General features: G+C 37.8%; 1 protein-coding gene across 3 annotated transcripts in view; it reads right to left on the reverse strand.

Moving 5' to 3' along the window:
• Positions 1–48: 48 nt before the first annotated feature.
• Positions 49–13,495, reverse strand: part of CMC1 (C-X9-C motif containing 1) — a 71,761-nt gene continuing 58,314 nt past the window's right edge. For all 3 annotated transcript variants that reach the window (XM_019745228.3, XM_074312732.2, XM_074312728.2), the window contains 2 exons: positions 5,968–6,058; positions 49–2,802 (listed from right to left, as the gene is read on the reverse strand). In XM_019745228.3, coding sequence (XP_019600787.2) covers positions 2,682–2,802; positions 5,968–6,058 — 212 coding nt within the window. In that variant the 3' untranslated portion in view covers positions 49–2,681. The remainder of the gene's footprint in view (positions 2,803–5,967; positions 6,059–13,495) is intronic.

Raw genomic sequence — 13,495 nt, forward strand, 5'->3', positions numbered from 1 at the left:
ATGTAAGACTTCAAGAAACAGTAACCAAAAATTGTTCTTACCCAGGCATAAATTTTTAAATGTACACTTTATTATCATCTCTTTTTTAGGTAAGACTGAAAGAGAAATAAGAATGGCCCATGTGTAGCTTACATACTTGCTCCACAGGGCTTCCCTTAAAAATTTCTTTAATCTTTAGATTTTTTTAAATGATAATCCAATTCAGCAGCACATCCATAACTCAAAATGAGGAGAACAACAAAACAACAACAAAAGTCCTTTATTCCTTCCCCTTGATCCCTTATTAGCTAAAATAAAATTTCCATCTCTAAAAGGAAACAGGTTCTGCCAAAATGGAACTTAATTCATTAGAACAAGGACATAACTATGTAAAACATTAGAAAACGAAAATGGGGGGAAACTCAGACTTAAAAAACTAAAAGTAATGATCTTACCCAGAAAGGCTACTTAGAGAAGGTAGATCTTACAGAGTAAAAAACGTGTGGATTATCACGTAACAAAATAATACCAGAGGCATGAATGAGCAAGCAAAACAACTGAGCCAGATGTACCAGTTGGAGAAAGACTTGAGTGTGGATAGGCAAGGGTATTCTGAAAGCTATGCTGAACAGTTTAGTTTTTGACATAATAAAGATGAACACGTACTATATAATTTGTCTAGCACCTATGGGGAAAGTGACATCTACATAAGTGAGTTTTCCACATGAAATTGAAGTTGACCCCTCTGATTCTAATCAAAATTATAAAATAGCCACAAAGTGTATATTTCACTTGCTTTTTCAAGTAAATGTTTTCCCTTTCCATTTGAGTCATTAAAAACAAAATTTGAGGTCCTGTGCTCTAGGAAATCCACCAGTGCCAAAAGGCTAACAGAAGAATATAGGCTTACTTACCTACCCCTTTGCTACTGGGCCTCTAGGTGTCTATTTCCTTTGCTTTTCACTGCTCTAGTAATCACCCTCGTTTTGATCTGTGGCCTGGGACAATGGTTTCTTCGGGTTTCGATTAAGAGTAAACAGTTGTTTGAGTGGCTCACTCGGAAAAATGTGGAACTTGAACATGCCATTGGTTCTTTAGGGTGCTATTTGTGTTAACTAAGTTTTAAAAAAGTATTTCAGAGCTATTTGATGGGATTGGGGCCAAAGTTAAACACTCCTAGTAGGTACTAATTTCTATTTGTGATTTTAATGAGACCTATGTAAACATATACAAAATTTACTTACCTAGAAAGTGGTCAGAATGGCTGGGGTGAAGTTAATAGCTCATGGGGAAAAAAATAGCAACTTTTAATATTAAAGCTCAACCTGGGACCAAATTATTGCATTGGGACAGAATTGTTTTACATCAGCTCTTGAAACCATTACTATGTTACAAAATGGTCATTCACACTTATAAAAAAAGACTTTTTTTTAAAAAAGATTTTCAGTAGCCACATTAACAGGTCAAGTCACTTAAAAATACATTTTAGGAAATTTTTCATCAAAGATGTTAAGTAAAATTAATTCATCTTTAAGTACTTATCTACCATCTTTAAGAGGTTGGACAATTAAGTTCACAAACTCATCCTAGGAAAAGTGCTACATACCTCATTGCTGAATATCACTATGGTCACCTTCGAAGTACTGCCCTTGGGAAGCTATGCACTGACTCCAGTGCCTAGTCCACCCTTCAAAGCAATGTTGGAACTCTTTCTGGAATGGCCATCAGAATTGTTGTATTACCCTTGACGTCCTGAATGTCACCAAAACATCTTCCTTTCAATATTTCCTTTCTCTTCAGGTAAAGAGAGAATTCACGGGGGGCCAGATGAGGTGAGTAGGGAGGGTGTTCCAATATAGTTATTGGTTTACTGGCTAAAAACTCCCTCACAGACAGTGCTGTGTCAGCTGGTCATTATTGTGATGCAAGAGCCACGAAATCTTGGTGAAAAGTTCAGGTCGTTTTCGTCTTTTTCACACAGCCTTTTCATCACTTCCAAATAGTAAACTTGGTTAACTGTTTGCCAGTTGGTACAAATTCATAATGAATAATCCCTCTGATATCAAAAAAGGTTAGCAACATCATTGCAACAAGATCGCAACATAACTGTCAGACCTCTTATCTCCAAATAAGCCTTCAGTACTAAATAACAACCACCATTAAAGAGCATTTACCATGTCTGATGCACTGCTCTGCATACTCTATTTACCTACAATACTCAGTTCATCCTCACAGTAACTAGGATTTATTTCTGCAGTTGCACAGCCAGGAAGAAGAGAACCAGGAAGGATTCTGGCTCATAACCATTCTTCTGTAGTGCCTAGTTATTAACCCCCCTGAAGCATGTCCATTCCTGCTTTCCCTTAGTTACTTCTGGACCCATGATTAGCCATTAGTCTATACATGGATAGAGTAATATTAAGACCTATACGGAACCCTAAAAAACAGTATCACTCTTACAGAACTATAGCTGTGGGAAAATTTATGAAAAATCCATAATGACCAGGCAAACCATGTCCCACTTCACTATTTACTCCTATCCCATTTAATAAACTTTAAATTTTTTTAAAAAAATCTTTATTTCAGATAAAAACATTTCCATAATTTAGGAGAAAGCAAACAAACTTCCTTGAGTCCATTGTTTTAGGTAATTGTGGTTTCCACGAAAAGAATTACTGAGTATCTATCATTTGAATATTTGCCTACATGCTTGTTGGGAGCTTTTGTAGCCTTTTCTTGGTAGGAATTCCAGTTTTTCTGAATTCTTCCCTTTCCTTCAGGTATTCCATTTTGCATTCCTCATAAAAGTCGGGATCATTATAACTACAAGAAAGAAACGGATATCTTTTAAAGCGAATCACTTTGCAAGTGGTTAACATAGCTTACTTTAATAACATTCAGACATCCAGTTCATCAGGTACAATCTTCAGAAGTAGATTTTTAGTAATGGTCACAAATTCATCATAAACATTAGACTACGAAACTAGCTAAAGAAAAGGAAAAAATAAAAGACCTAATGGTTCTTTTTTGAGTAGCACTATCCCAGGACAGAGCAATGAGAAACACAGTGCCTACATTCAAAGAGCCCCTGGTGTTAGAAAGCAGACAAGCAAAGACTGCATTACAGTTAAGTAGACCACGTGCTAGTAGAGGTATGGCCCAGTGCACCATGGAAACATGGAAGAAGTGGGGAGAGGGAGATGTCACAGGGAAATGTCTGAGATGCACTTTGAAGGACCAACAGAAGTCCCTATAAGAACGCACACAGATGAGGCACCAAGAACTACAAGTAACTTGGTGCAGCTATAGCTGACTATGCACACAAAAAAAAGACCTGAGATGAAGCTGGAATGGGCAAAAATAAAATCATGACGGTCCATTTATGCCGTACTAAGAAGTTAAAATCTATCCTGAAGACAGTGGGGCCATTGTATGATCGGTTTTTTTGTCTTAGATGAATCTGGCAGCATGTGGCACATAGGCTAAAAGGGGGCAACAAGGTTAAAGGCAGGGTTTCCGATAAACTATTACAATAATCCAGAGAAGAAATGACAAGGGCCTAGACCAAAGGAGGAGCAGTCGTGATGAAAGGATGAATGGATGGATCTGAGGAAGATTTAGGAAACGAAATCAACAGGAAACAACCATTGGAGTGAGGAGACAAGAGGAATCTAGACAATGGTATAATTCACAGATACATGAGTCAGGAAGAGTAAAAGGAGCTGAGTTCAGTTTGAGGCCTGAAGAAAGAAGCAGAAAAATGTCATGACCCATAGGAAGTCACTGAATGAATGGGTGCAAAGTGAGTTTTCTCAGACTTAAGAGTGAAAAGAGAACCAGAGAACCAATTTTAAGGAATAAGTTAAGGAAGAAAAGGCTGAGAGGTAGGAAGAGATGTTGGGAAACAGGAAAAGAGCATTTTATAAGGGAAGCCAGGTAGAAGGGAACTTGAAAGGACTTCCAGAGAGAGAGAGGTCAAGTAAAAGAAAGGACTGAAAAGATACTCTATTTGGCTACCAGGACCACACTAGAATCTTTAGGAAGAGTAGTTTCAGTGGAGGTAGGACAGAAGTCATATTGCAGTTTATTGAATGAAGGAAGGAAGATGAGACAAGTAGAAACAAAAGCACACAAACCATTAACACTTCAAGATGCCACTCTGGAGAGATGAGACAGCATGGTGGTTACATTCATGTTACGGAACGTCAACAGTAAATACAGCAGAGCACTTTCGTATTCAAAGATGAAAACATACTATTTCTTGGAGTGTGTTAAGACTTAAGGTCAAATAAAGTTCTTCCTTCCTAACTCTCCGTTTCCTTTCAGCAAATGGCATATCCCTCTGTTTCCTTCACTGCTTCTCTCTCCTCTAAACACAGAAGTAGACCCTCCCTCCTGCTTGGCCCCTCCCACAGAATGGACTAGAAAGTGTTATTCTCTCCTACTTGTAGGGGTGAGAGATGGAAAGATAGTCAAATGATTAATACTTAGATAACAAAAGCTAACAAATAACAAAATACAATCAAAAACGTGCTAACACTTACGGAATACCTACTATGTGTCAGCACTGCGGTAGTGTGTTTACATATAGTACCTCACAATCACTCCATGAGGAGTAATGATCGTATCTTATAGTGAGGAACCTGCCCAAGGTCGCCGGCCTAGCGACACTCTGGCTCATCCAGAGTTAAGCTTAGGCTGCCCTTTGCGCCCCCGGTGCTCCTGTCAACGCTGCCCTAGTCCTGCCCTGTCGAGAGGGAGGGATAGTATCTCAAATAAGAATAACTTAAGTTACTATGATGACGGAAACCGAGGTGTAAAAATTCTTAATATACTAAAGAAAATTTAACAAAGTCAGTCACAGAAGTTTAAGAGGCTTCTTTATTCATTAAACATCTCCTGGTAGCACTAGGGAAGAGAACTGGAAAAATATACCCTTCTTCCTTTGCGGTAGAACGCCTAGGGCAGGTTCTGGCCCATAAATGAGGGCTGCTATCAGAATTATTATTACCAACTTGAGAAAAAATCATGTGGACCTAGAGTGTGTTTTCTCATCTCCTTCCTCATGTGGAGATTAGTTTAAATAATCTCTAATGTCTTCCAACTGCAGCGTCCTAAAAAAGTCTATAAATTTATGTGTACATTATTATCAAAAGGAAAACAAATACAAGATTCAGATAATCACTACTTCTTATCTAATTCCCTGAGAAGTATCAAACCATACCAATACATATGCTTCACAGGCTGGGGTAGCAGCGTACAGAAGGAAATAAGGGCTTCCCAAAACGAAGATTTCAATTACAACCATCACCTAACACCATCTACAGAAGTATTCTGCATACTGTCAGTAATGCGGGTGCTAAAACAGGTGGGGAGAGGCAATGGAAAGAGCCCACATTCAAAAAATTTGCATATTTTTACTTTAAGATTCAAGGAACTACAACAAAGTATCAGTGAATATGATATTTAAGAATTATTTTAAATTTTAATTTAACTAACTTCAAAATCTAAATTGATCTTTGTGTCCTTCATTTGATTTATTGTAGGTTTCCTAGGAGTTAAATTATACGGATTCGAAAAAAAATCACAAGGCTGGCAAAGGTCTTAGAGATAGTCTAATTACTTTTCATTAGAAGATATAAATATAAACCTACTGATAATATATTCTACAGATCAACCTGTTTATAAAAAGGAATTGGTTAAATCACATGAAAAATCATATATTTTTGTTTGCTGACCTCGTATTTTTAATGAGATACAATGCTGACCCACATAAGTTGAAAAGATCCTTCATAAACATGTTATACTGCTTTTTTTAGTATAATCTTTAACAAATTGAAATTTTAGACTCAGCTAACAATATGATGGATTTGGTGGGGGGAAGTACAGAATGCATTACACTGAATGAGTTAAAAACATACTGTTACCTAATACATATATTACACACACACACACGGGAGAAGCACAAACACTGAGGTAACTACTTACTAAGCTGTTAGACACTCTTTCAATGCAGTATTTTCTTTCCGGCATTTTACTACCATAAGGATCCCAGAGTCCTTGCAACATTTGGTAAAATCTGAAATAAAAAATTTGAAAAGAAAAAAAAATGACTTGTAATTTACATCAATACAATTTCTGACAGCTCTGCAATATTCATTTTTAACATCTATTACCTAGATCATGCTTGGCACACAGCACAGGCTCCACCAAAGACACGTACATAAATAATTAAGGCAGAATAAGGTGAGTGTTGTTTACTTTTTAGAAATAAAGAATGAGATTTGAAAAGAGGGAGAGAGAACCTCTGAGATAGAGCCAGGAGGCTTCATGGAGACAGATGGAGTGTAGAGAATAAGTATGATTCCTAATAGAGAGGAAGAGTATATTCTAGAAGAAATGAGTAAGAAGAATAAAAGGGGCCTGTTTCCAGACTGGAGCATTTGGTGTCCAGTCTCTGCATGCCTCCTGGTGGCACCAAGGCACCCCCTTTCTTTAAGTCAATCTTGCCACCATGGTACGTTCACTTCTGATAACAGGGCTCTCACTCCAATCCCAAATCAACTCTTAGATGCTCCAGAAAATTCAAATGGCTTTCTGTAAAATTTCCATTCTGGTAGTTTGCCTTTTAAACTGTCTGGACCCTCTGGTATCCTGCCTTCTCAGGACCACCAACTCAGAAAAACCTGGTGCTATAACCCACCCACAGCTGGGCCACTTGCTGATTCGTCTTATGTTTATTTGGGGTCACTCAGTCCTCCCTTATTCTTTCCACAGGAGTGTGTGCTGTGCTCCCCACCTTTTACAGCCACTTTCCTGAACTACCCTGGTCCTTTCCTGACCACTGGCTGCTCTAGTTCCAGGCTTTGCCACCTCCAATTTGCTGTAAGCAACAGACCATTTCCATATCAGATCTTAAATTACAATATTATCCTTACAAAGAAACAGTAGGCAAATAGTAACATTTTCTGAATAACCCCTTTAATACACAATTATCAAGATTTCCCTCTTTTCTTGAGTAATGTGTTACCCTTCCAGTTACTAAGGAATACATAATTCACAATTATTTTACAGCAAGCGGTCATTTCAGGAGTCTCCAGGAAGACACACCATATGTAACAAAAATATGTTCAAAGCACAAGCAAACTGGAAAAGATTGAGATTTGTTAAAACACATAAAAAACTCAGTAGAGGGGCTTTACTGGGACGAGATTCCTACAGCACAGATATCTGTGTCTGCCTGCAGTACCACAGCATACTTTGAAGGGTAAGTGGTAGAAAACCAATAGATGCAGAAAATGATTTTACTTCAGATAATATTCATGATCACTTTAAATTACAAGTGACACGTAATACTCCACTCCACAGACACAGGAGCAGCCGCCTTTAGTTCCTGCTCACCAGTCTCAGCAGTGCCACCATTTGCTCTCTGATCCCTGAACCTATTCTTGTTCCTCTCTATAGAGATGCGCTGGACATCTGGGCCAAATCAGACCTGGGAGTTTCTTTTGTGCCCTACAACTCAAGAAGGCAAAGCCGACTTATAAACATCTCATTAGCAAGAGATCCTGAGGGGTGGCCACTGGCTAGCAAAACTTTCATTCTGGAATGTCATTAGCATTCCTACATGTTAAGGATTCTACTTACAGCATATTATACTCTACCTTTCTAGAAGCAAGGTTTATGATCCCAAATAAAACTTAAGACATTAGCAATACTCCAAGGGAATATGTGCATCAAGTTAATCCAGAAGTGATGACATCTGGCCAATGGCTTCTTGAAGGGAAATGCCAAGAGAGCAGTGGTGACGAACCGCGGGCTGATCCCCGGTACCAGCTCACCCTTACCGAAACCTCCCAGACTATGCCAGACCAGTTCACTCAGCTACCGTCTAGAAAAAGATCATTACCATCATGAATTTGCCTAATGAAGTATGTTAGTTGACCCACCCCTTGTCCTTTTCTGGAAAACACACACACCATGGCTACTATCAAAAGTCCACTTTCTGAATTTAACAAACCCAATATTTCACACTTGAAAAATTCACAAGAGAATGCTTAGCCATCCCATTATTTTAAGATTCGTCATGCCTACCAGAAATAGAAATGTCTTTAGTAGGACCTGATGCGAGTTAGCATGTATGTGTTCTGATCACAACAAAGGGATAGTCTGTATCTTTTCACACTTGTCCAAATCTCTTCAGGAATAACAGCGACTGGCCTGAAGCCTCCAGCTGCTTGTAAGGTTTCTGTCACTTGTTTAGCAACAAGGTTTTAATGAGGCCCTTGCTTTCATACCACATTAGTACATATTCATGCAACACTGATGCTGCCAGTGCTGCCAACTGACCTCTAATTGTTACTCTGAAACAAATCTAACTTACATTACTTTTTTCCATGTTATGTTAAATGTTGAAGGGCCTGTACACCTGTAAATAAGTAATTTAATTTTAATTACCATTAAAGCCTATGAAAATAAAAGTTCATTCACTTAAGTATATCTTAAGGTAATGCAAATGAGTATCAATAAACAGTGACAGTTGAGAGATTCCTAAGTTATTCCAAAATTTAAAGAAATGTGCTTAAAGATAGTATTCAAGACTTTCGGTCTTTAAAATATCAAGAACATGACAGTCCATCTTTCTTTTGTAAACCCTCATTTTTCTGAAAGAAACCACTTAATACCACATAATAAATTATTGGTAAGAATATTCTTTAGAAATAGAATTAATAAAATTTGAGTCAAGTACATATAGGAAAAACAGAAAGAGATACAGTCTTCTCCTAACTTTCAGGTAATGGGCACAATAATCATATTGTAATTAAGTACAAGTAATCTATATCATTTCAAATTTATATAAGACAAATATTTTTGGGGAGCCCCTCTGTATAAAAGCAGTAAGAGAAATAAATGGTTTGGAATTGTTTTTAGCTCATTTAATTTATGGAACTTTTGAATATATTTTAATATTTAAACAACCCCAATAATAAGGTATCTTAATTAAACCAAGGATAAGTATTTATGGTGCAACTCTGCATGGAAAGAGAAATACTGGGCACTTGATCGTTTATCTGTTTCATTTAGTACTAAGTTTCATATAACATATTATTTTGAAAATGCAGTCATCCAGTTAAAACTAAAACATTCGATGAAAGATGACACTTTAAAAACATACCAAATTAAAAGAAATAACCCCTAATGTTTCATGTCTCTGACTAGAACCATTCCATTTATATCTCCACTAATTTATATTTTTTGAATCCTAAGCTTATAAACTTTTACACAACCTTGCGGCATAGCACTTATTTCTAACTTTCCAGTACTTTTATTTATTTAATCAGTATTTATAAAGTCCCTATTTTTCCAACATTACAAAATACACAGATATATTTGGATACCAACATAATTTCCAATTTTAACATACAAGCTATGTGTAATATCGCCATGATTACACCATAATCTTACTGATTTCACCTTTAAATCTAGAACTTCAATTTAATCTAAATGAAAAAGAGTTCAGAGGTCTTGCTTATTAATGACACAGAGTAGGGTAGATTTTAAAATCACCATAGACTCATAATTTGTCATCAACTCTACAACTGGAAATCTTAAGCCTAAAACTGTTTGCTTCTATAGAACTGGATAAGGACAAAAACAAAGATGTACTTACACAATGTAAAAAAGATCTTTTGACCAGTTATTAAATCATAAGGTTTTAAAAATATAAAACTGAAAACTACAATTTGGGGAGGGTCTAGGTAAGTGCTGACTTTGTCATATTTTCCTTCAGACAAAGGTGTCTGCAGTTTTAAACCTGTAACATAAATTTAAGTCCGAAACGAGTATTTCTCAGGAAAAGCTATCTTTTAAGTGAAGACTTCTGTAGTGAACAGTCCGATGTCCATTCCCTGGAGACGACGCCTAAGTGCTGTGTGGCTCTCGGTAATCAGCGTCCCTTCTGGAAGCTGTGAAGTAAAAAGTGCCTGAAGACCACAGGAGGTCACGCTCAGTTCTGAGCTCACCAGGTTCAAAGGCAGGCCTGGCCCAAAGCAGAGACAATGAAGGCAGTAGTTTGTCCTCTTCCTTCTAATGACTGCTCAGCTGAAGGAGACCAAGGCCACAAAGCCACAAAGCACATTATTCTGTATAACTGACAGCACGAATGGTATTTCATGAAGTTCATGTGAAAGATTTTCTAAACAGTTCTGACTCTACGTACATTCGTTTATAAAATTTAGTAACAAAGCTAGTTCTCTCGATAAGCTTTGAGTCAGTGATCACAGGAGTTTGACTTCTGGAAAGAACTCAATCCAATCCAACCTAAAGATAAAGCCAAATATTATACAGAATTCCAGATTGAGTGAGAAGCTAATTAGGAAAAGTTCATTTTAGTTGAAAAAAAGTGTATGTGTGAGTATTTGCCAACATTGTAACAACAGAATTCCATAGACAAATTTTCAAGGGATCTATAAAATTAATCATTCAAACGGGGGAAAAAAAAACATAACATGTAGAAACAACAGCATCCTTTACAAGACACGTACATTGAAACAGTGGCTTCTTCATTGCATTCACACCTTAAAAAATGTTTGTTTCCAAAGTTAAATCTACGCTACTGCAGAGGGGAAATCACCAAATCATACTGTCACCTAATGTTAAAGAAGAAATGCAATTGTAAATATTTCATTTTTTTTATATTTACCAAACTAGAATGAAAAGAAAACAAATCACTTACATTCCTGCCTTCACAGTAGCAACAATAATAACAGCTAACACTTGTATTTACCATGTAAAAGACACTCTCCAATGAGTTAATTCAGGCTTCAAAAGTATTAACTGATTCAATCAATTACAATTTAAAATTTTTAATATATTCTTTCAGTGCTTATCTATGGGCTCATAAAATATCCATTCATTCATTCAAGAAACATTTTCAAAGTACTTGCTACGAACCTAGCTAGCACTGGGCTAAGTTCTGGGGTTTCCATGCTGAGCAAGACAGAGGGTGTCTGGCCTGTAGGAGCTAACAATAGTCCTGAGAAGACAGACAACTGAAAAGTGCTAACAGTAGAGTTTGCCCTTTGCTCTGAGAGGAAGGGCAGGGAGGGCGCATGGAAGCAAAGAATTGGAACTCCAAACCTATTCAAGAGAAACTTCTCAGGAGAAGGACTTTTAAGCTATGAGCTATACTGAGCTAGTGAACGAGGAGAAGGAAGAATGTTCTAGACAAAGGGAAGAGTACAGGGGACGATCTGGAGGTGAACAGGAAGTACATATTACAGAGACTAATTCAGAGGAGCTGGAACATTTCAGGGTACTTGGTTGTGCGTGCATGCGTGCGTGTGTGCGTGTGTGTGTGCACGTGTGTACGTCTGGTGAATGGGAGGTGGAGAAGGAAAGGCACACACCAACTATGACTGGTGGGCAATGTGAAAATCACTAGGCTTTCTTCTAGGAGCAATGGAAATCTTCAGAAGGGTTTTAAATAGTGGCCTGACACAATCAGGTTTTCTTCAGATAATTAGAAGAGAAGGCAAGGCAGGCAGAAGTGGGAATAACAGGGTAACGGTTAGGAAGTTAGTACAATAATCCAAATAAAAGACGGCAAGGAGCTAAAAAGACAGAGGAAGTGAGAATGGAGAGAAGTAGATGACTAAAACTGAAACTTGACAGGACTTGAGATATAACTGGTGATGAGGGAAAAAGATGAAGGAGTCAAGGATAACACCTGAATTTCTTGCTGGGTACATGATGGTGCAGTTTGACAACTTAAAAAACACCAGAAAAAGAACAACATACAAGATGCATATGATGTTGTCCTGTTCTGGTGGGAGTCGGTGGAGGGAGATGAGATAAAGGTGACGACTTTGAGACATGTTCAGCTAGGGGGCCTGTGAAACATGCAAGCAGAGTCATCCAGAAGGCAGTTAGGCACATAGGTCTAAAGCAAGTCTGAAGATAACTATTTGGATAGTAGTAGTTTAGTAAAAATAATGAAAACAAGAGGCCCCTTGGCGATGGTTGAGGAATACCAACATTTAAGCATCAAGCTGAGACAGTGGAGACTGGAAAGAGGGAGGGCTGTGTGGCATCACAGACGTCACGGAAACCGAGTGAATGACCCTCACTACATGACCAGTGTCCACTGGACCCAATTTCATTTTTCGAGTTTCTTTTAGGAGTCGTTCCAACTATTGTAAGGATGGTATTTCATGACTGTTACCCTTTCTTAGAGGCCGTCCCCTCCAATCAACATATTTTGTAACAATAAAACAATCTATCTTGCCATTATCATACAGGTTCATTGTATCTTTGTACGAAGTTAAGATACAACATAGACTCTTAATGAACTTATTTTTCCTACATCTTGAAATGTTCTACTGTAACATCCTAGCAATTATTTCGTGATGATTTATCAATTATTCCCAACTATACTAAAAATGACTAGAATAAGAAGAAAACGAAATGATGGAATCATCTAGAAAAATGATGCAACAGTGAAATAAATCTTCATTACTACATCAGTTTTCTTATAATGTTGCCTAATGTATTAAAGCATTATTCATGAATATATAAAAGCAGTCTTTTTATTTTGGGGGGCTTTTCTGCTTTCCTTGAACACAGTTGAGATTTGAATTTTTTTTTTTTCACTTTCCAATTATTTTACTTAGAATAATAGCCCCTGAAGATGTTCAAGTCCGAACCTGTAAATATGTTAGGTTACATGGCAAAGGGGAATCAAGGTTGCTAACCAGCTTGACTTTAAAAAAGGGAGATTACTTTAGTGGGCCCAAAGTTATCACAAGGAAGCTTAAAGGTAGAAGAGGGAGACCAAAGAAAAAAGCAAGAGAGAGATGTGATAATAGAAGGTCAGTTATCTTGCTGGCTTTAAAGATGGCGAAAGGGGAACACCTGCCAAAAATGGGGGGCCTTGATATGAACTGAATGTCTGTGTCCCCAAAAACCCCAGTGCCTCCCACTTCGCGCTATGTGACGGTATTAGGAGGGAGGGCCTTTACAGGGAGGTAACTAGGATTAGACAGTCATGAGGGTGGGGCGCTCATTAACGGGATTAGTGTCCTTGTAAGAGTCCGGAATGCCTGCTTCCTCTCTCCACTCTCCACCGGGTAAGAAAGCAAGAAGTCAGCAGTGGGCCACCCCAAAGAGGTCTCTCACCAGAACCCAACCATGCTAGCACCCTGATCTAGAACTTCCAGCCTCCAGAACTGTAGGTCTGTTATTTGTTAACCATCCCGTTTATGGTATTTTTGCTGTAGCTGCTTGAGGTAAGACAGGCCTCTAAAAGCTGAAAAAGGCAAAGAAACAGACTTTACCAGAGAGCCTCCAGAAAGAAATGAAGCTCTTCCAACATCTTGATTTTAATCTAGTAAGACTTATGTTACACTTCTGAACTACAGAACTGCAATACAATAACTCTGTTGTTTTAAGCTACTAAATTTGTGTAATTTGTCACAATAGCAAGAATATACTAATACACTGCCTATATAGAAAAAGA

The sequence above is a fragment of the Rhinolophus sinicus genome, chromosome 5, assembly GCF_057876585.1.
Source record: "Rhinolophus sinicus isolate RSI-liver-muscle chromosome 5, RSI-T2T, whole genome shotgun sequence".
In the NCBI taxonomy this organism is placed as follows: Eukaryota; Metazoa; Chordata; class Mammalia; order Chiroptera; family Rhinolophidae; genus Rhinolophus; species Rhinolophus sinicus.